A 22,448-nucleotide genomic window follows, 5' to 3' on the forward strand; every position below is an offset into this window, starting at 1 on the left:
ATTTTGATAAACTTTGAGAGCCTAATTTCTAAAAACAAAAGGCTCCCAATTAAAAGTAATGTCCCAAACACTTGAACATAAATCAAACAGTAGCCTAGTTTGAACCAGTGTTAGATTATTTAACTTTTCACATTTATTTTGCACTTCTATGGCCAACTTACTTAATTAAAAAATGGTAACACTTTACAATGAGGTTTCATTTTTGTTAGCATTAGTTCACATGGACCAACAGTGAATGAACAATAATTCTACAGGATTTATTTATCTTAGTTCAGGTTAATCTCAACATTTTCAGATCCATCTTGTATCTGTTAACATTAATTTACTGTGAACTAACATGAACAAAATGTTATTACTAACGTAACCAAAGGTTTTTGCATTGTTACCCACAAATTAGCACCCACAAATTAGACCTTATTGTAAAGTCTTATCAAAAATTATATTGCCTAACAAAAAATAAAAATACCTAAATAATGCAAATAAGTTATTGGACAACAATAAGGAAATGATTTGAATCAAACCATATTGTTGATGAAAATTAGGAATGCACAATATTATCGGTACGACTTGGCCCGATATTGGAATTGGACTTGGAATTGGCCGATAAGCGTTTAAAATATATATATATTTTTAAATTATGCCGATGTTTCTTGGCAGTATGATAACGTGTTGATATGCGCCTGCAATAACTTGCATGTGCAAGGAGTGCTGAAGTGATAAGATCATTTTTGAAGTGAACTTGTAGGCCAACAATCAAAAACAAGCAAATACATTGCATGTATGGTGATTTATATTGACAGTTTTAAATGCTGCCTTGAATTTGTGAATGCGTGTATAGAAGGATGTGACCGTCAACAGTGACTGCGTTTACATGTGGACCAATAATCTGACTATTTATAATAATCAGAGTAAGGTCTTTATCGCAGTAAAATGCTTACATGACATGAGCAGAACTCTTCACTCCAGTTTACATGCAATTTTCATTATTATTATTATTATTATTATTATTATTATTATTATTATTATTATTATTTGCTAAATAAGTATGGTTTAAGGGCATTCGTGGCCTAATGGTTAGAAAGTCAGTTTTGTTATCCGAAGGTTGCAGGTTTGAGTCTAAGGTCTGGCAGGAATTGTTGGTGGGGGAGTGAATAACCAGCGCTCTCCTCCACCCACGACTGAGGTGAGACCCTTGAGCAAGTGTTATGTGTTATTAGAAAAATGTTATTAGAAAAATGATACAAAATAATATTTTGAAATATTATTACAATTTAAAATAACTCTGGATTATTGGAATAGAAAGTTTCAAATGAACCAAATTTATTTAAAATAGTTATATTATTTTCTTTACTGTCACTTTTGATAAATATAATGTATCCTCGCTGAATAACTATTCTTTCAAATCTATCTATATATATATATATATATATATATATATATATATATATATATATATATATATATATATATATATATATATATATATATATATATATATATATATATATATATATATATAATATTTATTTATTTATTTATTAAACCAATGTTCAATTTTCAGACTATCAAGGCCACTTCTCCGCTGGGTGATCCGAGGGTGACTTATAACTTGGAGGATGGATTGGTGCCTGAGAGCAACATGCCTGTTCGTTTCTACCTAACCCCTAATCGTGAAGATGGCTCCGCCTCTATACTCGTTGCAGAGCCCCTGGACTATGAGACCACCCGCAACTTTATGCTTCGGGTCCGAGCTCAGAACGTGGCTCCTGTACCCCTGGCGGCCTTCACTACTGTTCACATAAACATCACAGGTAAAGGTCATCTGCAGTAAATGAGAGAGAAACAAGTTACTCATATTAATGGCAGTGTATTATTATACAGTATGTCAAGAATAAAAAACATTCCTCAGTGCTATTATGCAAAAATATTATGCCGTTTTAAAGGTCCCTCAATTTGTTTTGGAGGTCTCCTACAATAGGTTTGCATGCATGAAAGCTAAAAATAAATAAATAAATAAATAAAAACCTTAATTTTCTCATAATATGCATTGTATATCATCCCTAGTTTTTCTGCTACATTAATTCGGCTGTGGCGGCCTGCCACACCAAAATTCCTCCCCACCATGGCTTCAGCTTCTCAGTGACGTCCGATTTATATTATTTAGTGACGTCCGCACTATTGTTAAGCCCCACTAAAGGCATTAAAAAAAGTAAAGCACCATAACTTTTCGTGCACTATATTACAAGGCTTCTGAAGCTGATTCAATAGCATAATGCAAGCAAATTAATGTTTAAGTTGTTAAGTTAAATGGAAACTCATCTCTCCTCATTCATTTTCCAGTCAGCATCCAAACAGCGGCACAATGTGACTCCATGTTGCTTCAAGCGCATCATTCTGCGCACTGGAAGTGCATAAGCACTTTGCCGCTCTATAACATATTGGAGCCTTTCATATTATAATACTTTTAGAGAGTGTCAGAAAGTGTCTCAAAAAGTCGCCAGTGTGTGAGTGCTTGTGATTCTTAGGCGGGGAGGTTTAACCACCAGGGGGAAGGGGGCGTTGTCTATGGGACATCATGACGCCCCCCCTCCCCCTGCCACCACGGCTAGAAAAAATCCTAGAGGAAACACTGACCTCATTTCTCAGAGTCTGAGAACGATTAGTTTGAATATTCCGTCGTTTTAAACTCCTCCTTTCTGAGAGCCTACTCTGCTCTGATGGCCCAGCAAACAAAAAACAGTGTCTCATCAACATGTTGAGAACACGAACCAATCTTTTCCAGGCCTCAGCTACAACTGCAATGTTTGAGGGTGGGTTAAATTAGAGTTTTTTTTAAGGGGCAGTCAATGAAGACCATAAGCTGGCATTATGCAAATGTGTTACAAACTTATGTAAGTCATGCATAATGGTTACATTTTATTAATGGGGACGTAGGTTTGTAACAGTGAGACTGGAATTGTCGATGACTTGATTTCAGAATCTGTTATTTCTTTTAGGTAACTTTTAGGTAACTTTATTTGTCATGGACTTTCACAAACAGCTATTCAACACACTGCATGAAAGGGATTTGAAAACGAATAATTGGGACACTTTAATGTAAACTGAATGAAATGCATCTCTTTGTGTACTCAGATATATTATCATTTTCAGGATACATATGGTGCAAATAGATTTTGCAGATTTTAGAGTGCACATAACCATTGCACCTAGACAATTTGCAGTTGGATTGAACTGATTCAAATAAAAAGCTATGCATGTAATCGCTGTGGTGCTGTTGGTTTACAAGCTTGTTTACAAACCATTTATATCCCTAAAAGGAACTTTCTTATTTCTCATCAAAGCAATTTACAAGGAAGTGTCTTTATATCTACACGTTAATCGCATTTAAAATGACAGCTTTTAGTCTAATCTAGTTCCTTTTTTTACACTTGTTAATTTCTTTTTTATAATCCATTCATGCTCTTAAACTATGATTACTGCAGAATGTGTCCTATATAGCCACAACTCTTTAATAGCTTTTATTTCATCCCACCCTGCCTGTTCGCCTCTGCTTAAGTATTCCTCTGTTCATCTCTTCCGCTGCAGGAAGTCTCACCACTTCCCTCTGTAATTTACAGAGTTTGCCCCTCAGTGTTAATCTAGCTCACTCTTCATGGATGAACCCTGTGCTCTTCCCTAGTTATGAATGCTTCTTAATAATGATCTAGCTACAGTTACTGTACTTACAATATGTATATTAATGCATCTGGAGTTGTAGGAGCGGACACTTGCACCTGATTAGGATCAGTTCCATGATCTGAAGGTTAACATCCTCATGGAAAAAACTTTATCATTCAGCATAAACCACAGACAAATAATTAATATGTTCTGTTCCTTCTGACTTATTTACACCAGTGCTTCTTTCTCCATTTAAGAGTATAGCCATGTTTAAAAGAGAGGGATAGAGTGAGGCAGAGCTAAATGAGGGAGAGCTGGAGGGAGGAGGTTGTAATGGATTTGGCCTTCCTGTTTAATTCATGGTTTATGGCTTTGGCTGATAGAAAATTAAAACCTCAAAGTGCATCAGATGGTGATTAGTGTCTGGAATCATTGAACCCATTAAAGATCTTACCCTAAATTCCAATGTCCTCATGTCCCTTCTAGTTCTGATAGAAGCACTTTTCAGGAGAGTAGTCTTGGTTTTATTTTTTCTCTTGAATACACAGAATCCACTAATGTAATAAAGCTTAGATAAGACATAATGTCAAAGTTTAGATGTCTGATTTTTCTTTTTTCTGTTATGGAAAGCCAGAGTTTTAATTTTCCTCAAGCTACCAAAGGATATTTCTGCATCTTTGAAGTCACTTCCTGGTGGCAAAATATCCACATATAAGAGGCCAAACTGTTGTGCCTATGCTGGAAAACACGAACAATGTCTTGTTAAAGGTATAGTTCACCCAAAAATGAAAATTGTCATTAATTACTTTTCCGTTATCCCGTTTCAAACCTGTAAGACTTCTGTTCATCTTCTGTTCATCTTCAAAGATCTTTTTGATGAAATCTGAGCGCTTTCTATCCCTCCATCACTTACTAAAAATTCCAAAAAAATAGTCCACCTAAAAATGGTGCATTCAAGTCATGTCGTAAAGATCGTATTTACAAGTTGAAAGCACATAAGCGCCACCACACAAAGTCGTAAATAGCAGTGGAAGTTCGGGATTTTCTTTAAGCCCCGATCTGTAAGAGTTGGGGGAGTGTCAGTGAGAAACATGGCAGAATCAAAGGATGTACCATCTTTAGTTGAATGAATGAGTTTGTACCAATGATACTGTCAGGCTTTGTCATGTTTACAAAAAAGTAAGCTAGCACTGTAATATAACAATTAACCTAATATGTACCAATACCGTTTACAGTGGCTTCATAGATTAATTAAAAACGCAAAAGATAATTACTCACCTGATGTGCATTCTTTGTTCTTCATTTTCTATAAGCAAAAGTAAACAAACCATGCTGTATTTTTTTTTTTAAATTCATTAAAACAAGGTATACCCCCATCTTGCTTCGACCAAAGAGACTTGAACGCACATCATGTTGTAAACACGACTTCTCACCTCGTAGGGGAGGACTTGAACGCACAAAAAAAACGTACTCTGGGGTGTCAGTTAGAATATTTTAAACTCATGCATGAAAGGGTTAATGACAGAGGCGTTTTGTTTTGTTTTTTCGCTGAATTTTCATTTTCATTTTTGGATGAACTATCCCTTTAAAACTATAACTACATGTTCTTTGCAACCAAGGCCACATTAATCAGCTTCTTTGAATGGCAGAGAACCTGAGTTCATATTGTACAACAGACATACAGTAAAGTCATCTAAAAGTCTTTCTTTACGCAACAACCAAAGAAAAGTGTTATATCAATTAATTGGTGTCTGAAGCAAAAATGTGAGTGGGTCCCCCTAACATTTTTAATAGAGTAGATAGTCTGCATTGTTTAACAAATGTCTGGTTGGGGCCAAACGGAAATACAGAAGACACTAAGTTATTTACAGTGGCAAAAGTGTAGGCTTAGGGCACGTTGCAGAAACCTGTGATGCAAATCGACATGAGGTTCCAATCTGCCTTTTGCAGAACTCAATTCAAGATTGCTTTATTGGCATGAATGTAAAAATACAACTCACTCTTCTCCCTTTTCCCATCACATATAAGATCAGAAAAACATTTATTTTCAATATAAATTAATAAAATATCTCAAAAGTGGAAATAAAACATCATGTGTTTAATAATAGTGTTTATTGGTTAGAGGTAGGTGAACCGATTTATAGATGGTAAAAGTGAGTTGGTTCAATATCATTGGTCTTAAAAAGATGGTTCAGTGGTTCTGACGCCCATGTATCAATTGCCTGTTGAGTTTTATAACGGATATCCCACCTGGGCCCATGGATATGTAGCTGTTTTAATTGCAATGTGACTGTGTGGTTGTCTGCTGTTCACAGATGTCAATGACAACGTTCCGTTCTTCACCTCCTCCATATACGAGGCATCTGTGACTGAAGGGGTGGAAATCGGGACTCTAGTTCTCCAGGTGTCAGCCAATGATCTTGATCTGGGGCTGAATGGGAAGGTATGAAATGGTGTTTTTCAAATGAAATAGCTAATCCCTGAGTCACCCTCCATATGTGAATGAATCTGTATATATATATATATATATATATATATATATATATATATATATATATATATATATATATATATATATATATATATATATATATATATATATATATATATATATATATATATACTAGACTAAGCATTATGCTCACTGTTTATTTTTATTTTTTTACTTTTTTTAATAATCTATGATAAAGCCATGCTTTGGCTCAGGATGAATAGCATAATAGCATACTCTGTATACTGTATAACACTGACCTCCAGAACTTGCTTATTTATACTGATAAAACACTAATTTCTGTTTCTCTGCATTATTTGTGTCATATTCCAGTGGGATGGCAAACATGATGTATGCCTTAGATTGATTTATTGTTTACATTTTAAAAAATCTGTGCCGCATTCATTCTGTATAAATATTTTATTTAATTTTTTTGGTATAGAAAAAAAGTATTTTATTTTCTTCAAGGCTGCAGTTTTTTAGGATTCTTTGAAGAATGGAATGTTCCAAAGAACAGCATTTACTTGAAATATTTTTGTAGCATCACAATAGTCTTAGCTGAACGTGTTCTTATTAGTAAAACTGTTTTTTTAAGGTAGCATGTTCTGTTAGCTAAATGAAAAGGCTGTGATGAAATGGTCTCTTTCTTATAGAGGGGTCTTTCAACAGCTTTTTTAACTGCACATGCCAAAAATCATTCTCATATAGCATTCTAATAATATCATTCTTTTTCTCTTACAACCCGACACATACACATACACACCCTTTTGTGCCAGATGGGTTTTGTTGCGTGTTTTATTAATCTGACCCCTGCAATCATTTTATTATGCCGTTTACATTTAATTCAGCCTCTTATTTGAGTTCTCGGCTCTAATGCGGCCGGCAGGGCATCATTTAATACCCACATCATGCTGGTTTAGTGCGGCCATTCAGAGCAGCTTGTCTGATAATTGTTGTTTGGGGCTTGTTGAAACAGCAGTTGGCACCTCTTCATCAATTCAATGGTTTTGGCTATCTAGATTAGTTTCATTATTCTTAACTTGAATGGCCCTGATTTCTGCTTTACCTGCTGGGAAATTGCCAATGTGCGTTACCGGCATTACCAGCAGTACAAGCAACGTGAGTTCTCAGTGTTTGCTCAGAGTGCTGGGTGAATAAGTTATGAGGAGAAAGCTGGATTGTTTAATTACATAGGATTAGATGAGGTTGAATACTCTTAAACACACATTTGCACAGACAAAGGCTGTAACATGAAGACTGGTGCTAATTATTAATGCACTTTTCACACAAGCCTGTTAACAGTTCTGTGACAGGCTTCACACTGTTTCTCTTCTATATGTCATTTCTTCTTACCCTTTGAGTGTGTGTGTGTGTGTCTCAGATTTCATACTCTCTACTGAATGATCGAAGTGGAGACTTTCAGTATTTCCGCATTGATCCTGAGCTGGGCACCATCTATACGGAGACTGTGTTTGACCGTGAGACCAAGGGTTCCTACCTTTTGGAAGTGAAGTCAGTAGATGCCTGGGAATCAGCCAGGCCAGGGAAGCATGGACAACCAAACTCAGGTACAGCAAGCCTAATGTGGCTCATATGAAAAACTTCTTAACATTATACATTATACAATGATTTATTCCACTCCCCGAATCTCCTTTTTCACTGTCTGGATCACTTATGTTCCAGACAGACATTTTGACTGCCGGTCATTGAATCATTCATTGATTCTTTCAAAAACACTTTCATGCAGGAACACCACTACTGTGTTTCTCGTGGATGGGCAGCGGTTGTTTTTCTTTCATGGTGCATACATACACAAAGTAACTGGAAATCAGGTCAGAAATCAATGGGACCTTGGGGCAAAAATTATTATACTTTTAGAGTCTTCGTAGAGCGCTAAGAGACAACGTAATCGGGAAATGCAGCCCTGTTCTGTGGGACTTTTGCTGCAAACTCATTTTGAAAGATTATAAACAACACAAGACTGTAAAACCTTAAAACATTACCATGTTATAATTATTTTGTTTGCTGTGAGACACAAAATTTGTTTTCTCAGTATAGTCCCATGTTTTGACTGACATTAGAACCATAAAATACAACAAAAAAAGCTAAAAAAAAAAAATGTACAAAAGTAATTCATTTTATTCATGTGCTGGAATCCAAATTTTTAGAGGAACAAACTCAATTAGTCAGCGATTTTTACATAAATGTGAAAACCCGCGCTTGTTATTGCCAAATATTGCCACCTCGAGCAAAGTCACCTGCTTATGACACGTTTTATGGCAGTGACATCAAACAGTCATTAGCTCATGTCTACTTCATCACAGATTGTGAAATGGCATGTTTTGGGTTATGTGTAGCCTGGATGCCAGCCGAACTTAGCCCCGCCCACAATTTTTTTAGGTCGGGCAGTTCGGTCTAGCCTCGCTCCATAGAGGAGTAATTATCTCTGAACAGAAACTTTTTCGGACCAATGAAATCATCAGGGCGGGCTTTAGACGATGACGGACAGATGATAAACAGTAATCATGCACGTCATCAAAGGGGCTTGGATTACATTTGTTCAAATCTTAAACGGAGAGCTTGTTTGTATATGCATTCACCTTCACAATTTCTCTCAGAAATGATGATCATGTTGGATAAATACTCTGTGTGTCATTAAATTATTTTATTTTTTTACAACACCGGCAAAGATTGTTTATTCCAGCCTGATTTCAGCGCACATGCAGAAAGGGTTGCCAAGTTTTTTTTAACAACAAAACCCGCCAACTACTAGCCCTAAACAATAGCTTCTCGGGGGGGTTCTCTGGAAAAGAAATGGAGTTTGGGGGGTAAAATGTGTGTTATTTTGGCAAGGTTGTCTGCTAAAATTCGCACTCATGGGTCTATATATCACTTAATAGTCGCTTCAACCCGCGGACATAGAAAACAACCCGCGGGGAAAAAAACGCGGACTTGGCAACACAGTGCAGTTGAGCTCTGTTGGCGTCGCTTCGTTTCTCTGATTGGTTGTAGGTCTGTCCAATTGAGGTCTTTTTTCTGGTTCGGTTGAAACACGCCCCATAATCACAGCCCAATGGAGCAGTTTCAGACTCATATTCTGACTAGAATTGAGTATGACCACGTCAGGCTAGGTTATGTGCATTTGAATGAAAAATGTGCGCCTTCACAGAGTTGACCTGGATAACATTTTCAGCGACTATTAACTTGTGCTTGAACCTCATATAAATATATATTATTATAGACAGCCAGAGAGGACTGCAATTGCAATACATTGTCGTTTGGACTACTTCTGGTACTGCTTTTGACAGTTTTGCAATAAATAAATGATTTTGATTACACTGGTTATGAGTAGGTTATTGCTATATTGTTACTAAAATTATAATTTTCCTACACATTTTTCCATTACATTTTATATAAATTTATTTTTATATTGTCTGTAAAAGGGTTATGTTTGGGTTTGGCAGTAGGGTTAAGGGATCTAAAATGATTTAAAAAGTGCTAAAAAGGCATTTATACAAATATCTAGACTATAAAGGATTCATCAATTTTTGAAGTTTCTTTATTTGTAAGCATGTAATAATGTTGATGCTTAAATGTTGTCATTATGTCCTTATTTTACATTTCAGCATCTACACAAACATAGAAAATAACACTTGCAGTCATGATGTTAATCTGGTTTAGACTCTTAAACACAAAATTTGGCTAGGATATTCACATTTTATAACTTTCTTAAAAATTCAGGACTCATTCACACCATATGTTATGTAAGCTTTTGTCACTGCCACAATGCCAAAATCAATAATAATAATAAAAAAATTAATAATTTGTGATTAATTACAGCTGTCAATCTCAAACACTGACTGTTTGAATGTAGCCACTGGGTTTTTCAGGACTTCACAATGCAGAGCTAAGGGGATCTAAAGTTCAGGGGAATATTTCTATTAGCTGCGTAAAATATTGCATTGCATAATCCTCATTTAATATAGACAGCGTAACAGTTTGATTGGATTTGTTAGACCACAGAGCTAGCCAGTGTCCCACAGAAATGTATTTTTCATGCATTGTATGGATTATTGACAGCGTCTCATTTTCCTTCTTTGCTTTGCCCAAATAACTCTGCAACACTTGAAGAAATAATAATGTGACTCCTGCTGGTTTAAATGTTGATGAAGGTGCCAGAGGGGAGGGGGAGACATCAGGGAGCGGCAGGGTCAGTCTGAGAGAGAAAGCAGTCTGCTCCAGTACTTGCAATGCTTCTCTGCTGTCTGTCTGCTCACAGTTTGTCTTGCACTCAAAATAGGGCAAAAGATGTGCGCTCCAACACACTTACGCTGTAGTGAGATAAACAAATGTTGATTGTCAAATTGACACTGTGGCAGTGTCAAGTATGGTCGAGCACACAGGAGACAGGGTGTTGATGAGCAGTCACATGGTACACATGCACACAATAGCACAGAAACACAAGAATGCTAATTGTACTAAAATGCTGTCAAAGCCATCCATGTGACAAGGAAACACACAAACAGAAAAAGAAAAAAACAAGTGTTGTTTAAGCAGAAAATCACACAACAGAGTTGTGCCTCTGCACTTATGAGGGGAAAACATGACCATGTATTCATGGTGGAGCTCTGAACAACATGCCAACCTGTCACAGAATGGCAGCTTAGAGGATGCTGTGCTCTTTTTACACAACATAAAACGTCAGAAAGAGAGCGGGATCAAGACTCGAATCAGACACTTTATCTACAAATCTAACTGCCTCTCACAGCCCTGACTGAACTGAAGGTTTTGAAAAGGTCACCGCATGTTTGTTTGTTTAAGTTCTGCTGTGCTTTTCTTTATAATATTGCATGCAAGGTGTAGTTTACCCAAAAATTAAAACTCCCATGTCTCTCCTTTCTAAACCAGAATGATTTTCTTTCTTCTGTGGAACATAAAATGAATCTGAACAGTTACTAAATATGTTTGGTTATCCAGGTTTGGAATAACATTAGAGAGAGTAAATTATGACAGAATTTCGTTTTTGATACGACCAACTCGAATCTGTCTTTTTCCATTTCATATCAGCTCAGAGTGGTTTATTTTAAATAAATAAAAAAATATTCGAAAAGTGGAAATAAAGTGCCCAACACGCATCAATTATTGGAAATAATGTATTCAACAGGCATTAAATAGGCCTTGCATTTATTGGACCAGCTGGCATATTCACAACACGTGCAGCTAATATTGTTATGATATTGATGTGCTCAAAAATGTGGCTCCCTTCCTGGACTTTCAAGGACGTGTACTAATTACCAGGTTAAATGTGGTTAAGAGGTATTTGTAAATGTGGTTAAGAGGTATTTGTTAAGAGGTATAAAAAATGTATATATATATATATATATATATATATATATATATATATATATATATATATATATATATATATATATATATATATATATATATATATATATATATATATATATATATATATATATATTTTAAACCAATATTTACCCCCAAAAAAGTAAATGAGTGTTTTATCAGGTTATTATTATTATTAGACATAATAATACATTTAATTATTTAATTAATTAAATTATTATCACATTTAATTATTATTAGACATAATAATAATATAGTTGGCACGTAGAAGGCCTTGGAAAAGAGAAAAAAATACTGCGGCTGCAGGGGTTACCTCTTAAGAAAACGATATGGACCTTTTTGATTTTTTGCTAATAAAATAATAAACTACTAAAAACAAACGTACATAATTTAATAATCAAAACTCTCAAAATTGCATTTGCTGAATTCTTGTTTTCTGCAGCATTTTAGCAAAATCATCTATTTTGCTGCTCAGGTGTTTCTGCCCCTTTTGTTAACATAACCGCATCATCTGCAGCTCATAATGTGGCGTATTACGTCTTTAGCAAGAGAGAGAAGCAATGTGCACAGAGCAGAAAGGGCCCGTGTTTGGGTCTGGATAAAGAATATTTGATGTAATGCCGAAAGATCATTACCCTAAGCGCTTGTGGTGTGAACTGCTCCATTGTTTTGACAAGCTGTTGACTTCAATCTGTAGACATGGTAAAACTATGTCACTCGGTCTGGATGTTGGTCTGTAGTTTATTATAATGTACTACAATGAAATACGCCTAATGCAAACAGTCTATTCATTTTCATTTTTGGGGGAGCTATCTCTTTAATTATTGCTCTTATCTTCAGCTCCAGATTGTAATTGATCTGTCTTCTCATAATTATATCACATTTAAAATCGGGCAAGCATCCCAAATTTCACTTGCTTATGTTCAGTAAACATAGAACCCCCAGGGTTCTACACGTTACCTGATGACTTCAGACACGACGTAGGACACATGAGAGGAAGATAGAGAGATGAAGATGGACAGAAAATGAATGAGACAAACAAGACACATGAACTTGATGGAATTAGAAATGGCAGATATTTACAAAGATGTGAGGTAGGGTAGAGAGAGGGAAACGATAGAGGCAAAGACTAAGATGGTAAGGAAAGATAAATGTATGTGAACACTGTTTGTTAATTTTTATTTTGTATGTGTTTTTGCTCTCATCAGATACAGCGTATGTGCGTATTTTCATCAGCGATGTGAACGATAACAAGCCGGTGTTCGCGCAGTCTGTATATGAAGTCGACGTGAACGAGGGTGCTGACGTGGGCTCCACCGTCCTCACAGTCAGTGCAAATGATGAAGATGAAGGTAGGTGAAGATGAGGAGGGGCACTGGCTGATGGGTAGAACAATATGCTCTTTTGTAAATGGAAGTGTGTAAGTGAGAGTCTTATTTTAGAATTGAGAATCTGATATCACAACTAGCAAGGTATGATCTTCACCTGGTGGATACATTTTCTGCAAAGTCTGAGGCAGGGCTGGGACACAATTTTAGGCTGGGAAATCTCACTAATCCAGGCCATTATATACACCCAGACCAAATTGTATTAAGGGTGTGTACCTACACTGGTCTTACTGTTCGGTTAGATTGCGATTATCATGTCATTGATTCGGTTTAATTTGATATCACAATGCATTGACGATTCACTTCATCCTCATGTATACAATTTTGTCAGTCAGTTATATGAACTGAACCTGTAATTTTACCTGCTCAAAGAAAACACACTTCTTAATTGTATGAAATAAAACTTAAGTCTGGGAACAGAAAACCACTTTAGGAGGTGGTCTGGGTCTCTTTACAGTCAAAACTAAAATATAAATACACCTGGTTGTTAAAACCACATATGTAAATTTTACTCATCCGAACAATGCTAAAAATATAAACGTATAAGTGCCTTTTATAGGCTATATGTCATGGTATAGCCCGATATGACAGCGCTATGCAGCACCCATCGCCACAGAGTATCTGTTCATTAAGCCAACACACAAAGTACCGCTAATGAAACCGAAAGTAAAGTCGTAGGTGCTCAACATACAATCATCAATTAAAAGTAAAGAACCGGAATGATCAGTGTTGTTGCCACGCTCGCTCATATTGCCGTCAAAAATGCAGCTCATATCTGTTGTTTTGACATGACATGAACTCCATTAAATCTGCAAATAGCCCGGGAACTGGAGATCGGATTTATATCCGTTTTGCGAAGACACATTTATGTGTCCAAGTGTAAACAAAATAGTTTTTGATAAATAAGATAGCTTTAATTTACACACAGTGTGTGTGTTCTCAGGGTCATGCTTACCAGTTTGTTCATAAAAGCCGTAATGTGCCCAGATGTCGGCTTTTAAAGTAGTTGGAGAATTTGTAATTACTCACATTCGTGTCCCTCTGCCATTGTATGCTATTGCGACAAAGCACAGACGCAACAAATGACATTGGAAAAGCGTTAATAAAATTACAATTGGTTATGGTCTATTACTGAACTGATACCAAATCATCCTTGTCTGCATCGCGATGCATCGAAGACTTTCGACCCCTATTTTTATGTATGTATTTATGTATATGTATATATATATATATAAAAGTAATTTAAAAAAAAGGTCTTAGTGGGGGGCCATGCAAAAATAATTAAAGGTTTTCTCTTAAACTGCACATGGATTTGAAACATTTAATTATTTCGCACAGCTACATTTATCAAAATATTACATTGGGCAGTGTGTTGATGGATGTTGTTTTTCATCTTGGAATGGTAAAACAAAATTAATTTATACAAAATATAGTACAAATCTCAATTGCCTGAATATCAATATTAGTGTAATAACTACATCATGAAAATATATATTTTAGAAAGATCATAAAAGTGAATGTTATTGCTTTGATATGATGACTTTTTTTGTCCCCCCGATGTGAATATTTGTATGGTAAATTACTAATGTGTCTTTGCAATAGATTATAATGATGTCCTTTATACATACAGTATTTTGAGGGAAGATAGTAATGGGGTATTACAAAACTGACCAAAACAGTAGCCTATTTGCAGAAGAAATTGACCTGCACTTGAAGCCCTGCCTGAACAGGGCCGGGTTTCCCAATAACGATGTATCATAGCTATAAAGACCGCGTTCTACTTCTACGAGCGAAGTTACGATCACTCGCACCAATTCCACATGCGTTTCCCAAAAATGTACTTAACATGAACGGGCGAGAATGCGCTCCAAGTGCTACTTAAGAGGCGCTGTCCATTTGCGAAGTGCTGAAATATAACCTTATATGGAATCGTTTCCTCTGAACGGTTCACCTAATAATTGTCATTTGATGTAGATTAGCAATCAAACACGTCTATATAAAGCTATATAAAGCAACTACCTACAGGCTGAGGCACTGACAAAATGGCTGAAAAAAAGAGGGAAAAAAAAGATACCTTTCAAAAAGACTAAATCAATATCCTTCTAGAGAAGGTGGAGCGGGAAAATATATTATTTTCAGCAGATTTAAAGGGCATCGCACAAACAAAGAGAAACAAAACTTCTGGGAGGACATTGCTACCAAATTAAAAGTTAAAAGTTAAATTATTAGTTAAAAGATCGGGTAAAGAGGTCTGCAAGAAATGGCAGGATTTTGCAAGCCTGACAAAAAGGAAGAGGGCACTGCAGAGGAATGTCCAATACATGGCTGGTTTTCGTGCACGTCAGCAAGTCATATACATAATTTAATTCAGATGTGTATTTGAAAAAAAAAAAAAAAAAAAAAAAAACTTTATAGTATTATCACAATGCACTTGAATAAAGTTAAAGGTGTAATCTGCCGGTTGTCCTGTAGGTGACCTCATAACTCTCTCTTCTTACGATACACTTAGGCTACGTCTTCACTAATCCGGATACATTTAAAAACGGAGATTTTGTCTAAAAACATTCCCCGTCCACACTATCATTTCCAATCGTTTTTCCAAAAAGTGTTCATCTACACTAAAACATCTGAAAACGCTTACATCCCCGTACTGCGCATGAGCAAATCCAAGACGCTTCGACTTTTACGCTACTCTGTTATATACTCATTTTGCGACTATGTCGAGAAAAGGCAGTGTTTTTTAACAGTATGTACAAACTGACATTAATATTTAACAAGGCTGTCAAAACAGAAAGCATACCAAACAACTGCTGTACAATGTCATTCACCATCTTGACTGAATTGGTCATATGACTGCATCACATGGCTAAAAATGCGTCATCGTATTAAAAAGCCTCCGTTTTCACAGTCCACACTACGAAGCGAAGACGGCGTTTTCAAATGTATCCGCTTTGGGGAGCGTTTTCAAAACAATACGTTTTCATTGACTTAAAACGCTGTCTCAGTGTGGACGGAAGGCCAAAACAGAGAGAAAAATATACGTTTTCAAATGAACGCAGCCCAGGTCAGTAATTTGCCAATCCTCAAGTCACACGCATTGATTACTCAAAATTATTTGAAAGGTGTGGAGCAGACGAATCACTGCCAGTCATGAATAACATTAATGATTTATTATCAAATGCTGAATTTGGAAATGATCTCTATAGTATAATGGTCATGCAATTATATTAAACAATAATAATAAAATAAAAATATAACAAACAAAAAAGGCGAGCCAAATTAGTCATCAGGCCACCAGGAATTCTCACAGTACTCCAGTTCAAATCTGGTATAAGGGGAATGTATAATACAAATGTCTAATTTTCCTTATGATTAATTTATAATGGCCTTTCAGAAAAAAAAGGAAAAAAAAAATTTTGAGGAAAATTAGACATGTAGACATGTATATATATATATACAATGTTTCTGCAGTTGGACTACATTTGTGCATACTAAACCTCTCAATGGGTTTGGCTAGCACACGACAATATTAATGAAACACAGTTTGAACAGGTTCCCGTGAGCTCGAGTTTGTCTCCAGGCTATTACTCTCATATTCTTCTGCTTCATGCAATAACATCTGTACCACTCATGAATGACAGAGACTGTTGGTTCCTCATCAATATACCCTGAGAACATAACAAATGCTGCTCCCAAGATAACCAGCCTCATACGTTGCAATGCAAAAGCCTTGGATAATATTTTTGTTTTATCACACACTCCAGAAACACGCACAAAGAGGATAGTCTACATAACTCATCAGCCAGCCTGCCTCAGTATATAGACGCACTACTGAAGCGCGTAATTCCCTGTGGTCCAGATGAATCCATGTTGCGCTCCTCAATGTGGATTTGATGCAGGAGAGAAGGAAAGAAATTCTTGTATCAGTCATTCATCATAATACAGCCTGGAGTGGCTGGACATGAAGCTTTACCCTGATGAATAGATTTCAACCTTCACTGCAGCTCTGACTTAACCCTCGCAGTCACTGGAGCAGAGCCACAGGAAGCTGGCGAGCCATCATAGTACATCTGCTCTTTCATAAGGAAGTCATGCTTGATTCTGTGTATTAGCAGAAAACGCAAATAAGCCAAATATTCCCTAATGCAATTTTGTAGAGGTACCTAAGGCAACACGAGATGGTGGAGATGAAATGGTGATAAGGCTTCTAATGCATTGTTCCCTATTCATTAACCTCGTACCAGCAGGGATATCCAAACACACTGCGAGAAAATCTGAAATGTTTTTGTACTGTTTGCTTAGCAGGGTTTGTTTACATGAAGTCTCTTTGCATTTATTACCTACTTAATAGAGATGAGCTTTGAGTCCTAAATACAAAATAGCAGAAAAAGGAGTAATAAATAATTTAATAATATATCATGCTCAAATCAGGGGATCCAAATTTGTTTGTTTTTTATTTCTTCCTTTTTAAGATGGTTTTTACATTGTGTTTCATTGTCCCCCATTTGTTCACATGTGAATGAAACCTGCCAGAGTTCAGGTTTAGGGAACTCTGACCTAAAAGTTTGATCATTACAAAGATATTTGAGCAGTAGGTAGTCTAAACATTAAAAAACGTCTGAATTCCAAGAAAATTATACTAGTTCTGGCATAAAACTTGAAATGGTGCAGGCTCATAGGTATTTTGGTAGCTGCTAATTGGTTGTTGTTGCATCGGCGACCAGTGAGCTGCACCTTCAAACTAATTGTACCCGTAATGTTGCTGTTAGCAGTCTGCAGTGAGCTTTGGTCCCTCCACCTTCCCCAGCTCCACTTGTATAGATCTGCTACAGGGGTTCATTTGTGTATTTTACATGTGCAGAAGCATGTCTTGCATGCTCACAGCAGTGTCTGTGAATATATTGGCAGTAGCAAATCTCTGTAATTGCTCTGCAGCAGCGTAGCAGATCTATTCCGCCAAGAACAAATGCATTAGCATTGCCCTATTCATTTCCAATGACAAACTAATACCATACTAATCTCCCAAGAGTTCTCATGACAGAAATGTGTTTCGTATATAAAAAGTGAAACAGGTTTGGAATTATGTTTTTTATTGTTGAGTTTGAGTTCACTTTCAGATTTATTCTGCTTAATCAAACTAAGCCATCATCAATTTAATTAAGAATGAAAATAAATTAAGTCTTGAGTTACATAAAAGAGCGAAATGAGAGCAAGTTGGCAGCATCGACTGAATAAGAAAAAGGTTTGAGCTACGTGAGGCTGGTTTTGTGAGCTGTTAGTCTTGAACACCATTTTTTATTTTAAGTTTGAAACATTGGGTTTTTAAGAAAGAAAGCCCAGCTTGAGCTGAATGGGCCTTTGATTGAATGTCTGGCAGCAGCTATGCAAAAGTACAAAGCAAGGTTTTAGAAATAAGTGAATGTCTTCATCGACCATTGTTAAAAATGGAAAAAAAATAAAATAACAAAAAAACACTTCTGAGATTGTTTCCTCAGTGGTGAGTTTATTTGGTGTATGTTTCCATGGTGGTGGGTTTCCAAGGCTACTCTTGACAATAAACTCTTTAAGCCATTGAAGCAATTTGTGTTGACCTGCAGCAAAAAGCTTGTTATCATATTTGAGGTAATGCATTCCTTATTAACCTTTTTTTTTTTTTTTTAGCCTATTGTTCAGTAGGCTTTACAACAGTGTCAGTATAGATCTTTGCTTTTTTCCCTTTAAGAATTAATTGAGACCAGAGTAAGTTTCTATTTTTCATTGACTGCTCTTATTCTTCAGGTGCCAATGCCAAGTTGCGCTACCAGATTACTTCAGGTAATGTGGGAGGAGTTTTTGACATGGAGCCTGAGGTGGGAACCATCTTCATCGCCCAGCTGCTGGATTATGAACAGAACAAGCTCTACAAGTTGCACGTCTTGGCCTCTGATGGGAAGTGGGAAGATTACGCTACTGTAATAGTTACCATTGTAAATAAGAACGATGAGGCACCTGTGTTTTCTGTGAACGAATACTACGGCAGTGTGACAGAGGAGCTGGATGGTTCTCCTGTATTTGTGCTCCAGGTAGCTTCTCTAGTTTTTTATTTTTTATTATTATTATACATAGCATACTTCATTTTCAGATCATATTTTTGTCATTTCAGAATAGCAAATTTTTTTGGGGGTTCCTCTTAATTAATAATAATTACCACAAAAAAATAAAAACTGCAGAGCTCCTCTAGAATAAAAACAGGTCATGGATGTGTGAATTACTGCATTCTACCATTTATTGAATTTATTGAAAATTGCCCAAACACTCATTTATATTTCCGTGCCAGGTTAATTTGTATTGCATAATTATAATGAAAACATGAATGCATTGAATGCATTTAACATTTGGATGGAGAGATGGATGATAAATAAATAGACAAAACTTATGCTGGAGTTTGCAGAATGAAACTTAAGTATATTCTCTTTGATGTTGTAGGTAACAGCGTCCGACCCAGATAAAGACGCTGACCAGGAGGCATTGAGATATTCCCTTCATGGCCAAGGTGCTGAGAGCGAGTTCATAATTGATGAGGTGACGGGAAAGATTTATGCCCAGCGAACATTAGACCGTGAGACCCGGGCAGTGTGGCGTTTTGTGGTGCTGGCCACAGATGAGGGTGGCGAGGGGCTAACAGGATTCACTGATGTCATTATCAACGTGTGGGACATAAACGACAATGCTCCTATTTTTGCTTGTGCCCCAGACAGTTGCCATGGTGATGTGCCTGAGAACTCCCCACTTGGCACTTCTGTCATGGAGATGACAGCCACTGATCTGGATGATGCGGCTGTCGGACAAAATGCAGTGTTGGCCTATAGGATTGTGGGTAACGCTGCCCTCAATGGCGCTAACAGCGGAGCGGAAGTGTTCAGTATCAATCCCGCTACTGGGACTGTTTCTGTGGCAATGTCTGGCCTGGACAGAGAGCAGACCGACACGTATGTCTTGGTAGTGGAAGCCCGGGATGGCGGCGGTATGATAGGAACAGCCACCGCAACTATACACGTGACAGATGTTAATGACCATGTACCACGTTTCCTGGATCGCTCGTGCTCTGTTCGCATCCCCGAGAGCAGTGAGCCCAACACTGCCATCATTGAGCTGGCCGCAGAGGACGCAGATGCTGGAGAGAATGGGCAGCTGACCTTCAGTGTGGTGGCCGGGGATCCCGAACAGAAATTTTACATGGTCAGTCATCGACAGGAGCAGCGGGGGACCCTTCGTTTAAAAAAGCGTCTGGATTATGAAAGACCAGGCGAGCAACGCTTCAACCTCACTGTCAAAGTGGAGGATATGCAGTACTCCAGTCTGCTTCACTGCACGCTAGAGGTCGAAGACTGCAACGACCATGTGCCGGTCTTCATTCCTCACTTTCTACAGCTTCCTGCTATACGAGAGGATGTCGCTCCAGGAACTAGTGTCGCAAGTGTGGCTGCCAGTGATTTGGACTCGGGGCTGAATCGCGAGATCACTTATAGCATTGCTCCGGAGTCTGATCCGTACCATCTGTTTTCCGTTGACCAGTCAGGGATGGTTACTGTGGCTAGCGAGCTGGACCGAGAAACAACTGCTCACCATCACTTGGTCATACTTGCAACAGACCACGGCACGCCACCTTTGACTGGCACAGCAACTATCCAGATGGCTCTGCTGGATGTCAATGACAATGGACCTGAGTTTGAAGCTGCGTATACACCGGTCGTGTGGGAGAATGTTTTAGGCCCACAGGTTGTGTGGCTCAACCAGAGCTCTACGTTACTGATAGCCATGGACAGAGATTCACAGGAAAATGGCTCACCCTTCTCTTTCTCTGTGCCTCTGGAGTACCGTTACAGCAATGATTTCCACCTCCAGGATAATGGGAATGACACGGCCACCATCTCCGCTTTGAGAGCTTTCGACAGAGAGAGACAGAAAGAGTTTCCACTACCTGTCATCATGACCGACAGCGGCAGGCCACCGAAGACCGTCACCAACACCCTCACTATCACCATTGGCGACGAGAATGACCACGCCCACACAGCTGGACAGAAGAAAGTGTTTATCAACTGTCACAGAGGTAATGTCTTAAACATTATAAATATGTATAGCATATATAAGAGCCGTTGATGTTTCAATTATATTTAAATTTATTTATTTATTTATTTTGCAATCGCTATGGCCTATTTCTCAATACTTAGGTCACTTTTTCCAAAGCTTTTCACACAGTGAGCATAACAGCAGTCTATGTGGACTAAAATATGTATCATTCATCACTACTTTGACACAAAATACATTCAATGACAACTTCTTTCAAATTCTTTCAATGCCAAAACTTTATGTACCTACAGGCCAATTTGTACGTTTACATACTCTTTTTTCAAAATGGTTAAACTTAAGTTCAAAACCTATCATGATACAAAACTGAATAAGACAGCAGTTTGTTACATTTCAACAATAATACCACCTTGAAATGTTATGGATTGTGATATTGACCTTGTGTTCGCCATGTAAATAGCCTCGATGCTAACATGGCTATAAAAAAGGACAAACAAACAAACAAATAAAAAACACATTGAAATGTATTTTGAACAAAAAAGGAAATATTATTATGAGAACAATGAGATGGACGTTCACAGATGTTAGTCTTTTAATTTCATTACCATCTATAAAGGGTACATCGACCATGATGTAACATGCAGTCAAACTAAAAAATATATTATAAAAAAATATAAATATAACACCAGATATAATATTTTACTAGTGGGTAAAAATTCTGGGCCCCCTAAAATAAACATGATGTGGGCCCCCAATGGCACTCATATAATATACGATACGGTAGGCCTATAAGATATGCATGGAGGCCCACATCCACACCTAATAAAGATTTCTTACAAAAAAAAAAAACAGAAAACATTTAGTTTTTATTAGGTTGATTTTAATTATTTTATATTCAAAGTTGTATATAAATATTTTATCAACACAATGGCCTTAAGCAATTAATAACTTATTATTCTTTAAAGTCATCAAGCAATAATGCAAAACAAACTAATAAATAAAAATAAAAGACAATAAATTAATTAATTAATTTTCTTTTTATTAAAAATAGGCCTATTAGCACTATCAGTTTATTAATGTCTTTCCATTCAGTTATATGTCTAACAGCTGAGATAGATATTCAAACAAAAATAAAATAAAACCACTTAAGGTTCTCACTGTATTAATTGTTAAGATAATGTGCTATTGTATTAAAAAAAACTTCCATCAATAGCAATGAGTTGTCTTCATGTTTTCTTGACAGTAGTATTGTTTAAAACGTCACATCATCAGTCAACAATTATGTCATCCTTGTGACACACACACACACACACACACACACACACACACATATATATATGGTGCACGTCATACAAACCAAGTGCATAGCGCAAAAAGACTTAATGCATGTTATTGCTCAGGCGGTGCACACCGTGCTGGTGAACAGAGATTTGAGGCTTTAAGTGCACTGTAAAAAACAAAATCAGGTCTCCAACTGA

General features: G+C 36.9%; 1 protein-coding gene across 1 annotated transcript in view; it reads left to right on the top strand.

The window, feature by feature from the left end:
- si:ch211-186j3.6 (neural-cadherin) overlaps positions 1-22,448 on the top strand; it is a 309,028-nt gene that overhangs the window by 189,791 nt on the left and 96,789 nt on the right. Inside the window, exons 13-18 of the mRNA XM_067437563.1 lie at positions 1,562-1,811; positions 5,973-6,100; positions 7,530-7,716; positions 12,724-12,867; positions 18,682-18,965; positions 19,369-20,992. Coding sequence (XP_067293664.1) covers positions 1,562-1,811; positions 5,973-6,100; positions 7,530-7,716; positions 12,724-12,867; positions 18,682-18,965; positions 19,369-20,992 — 2,617 coding nt within the window. The remainder of the gene's footprint in view (positions 1-1,561; positions 1,812-5,972; positions 6,101-7,529; positions 7,717-12,723; positions 12,868-18,681; positions 18,966-19,368; positions 20,993-22,448) is intronic.

This window comes from Pseudorasbora parva, chromosome 1 (genome assembly GCF_024679245.1).
Source record: "Pseudorasbora parva isolate DD20220531a chromosome 1, ASM2467924v1, whole genome shotgun sequence".
Classification (NCBI taxonomy): domain Eukaryota; kingdom Metazoa; phylum Chordata; class Actinopteri; order Cypriniformes; family Gobionidae; genus Pseudorasbora; species Pseudorasbora parva.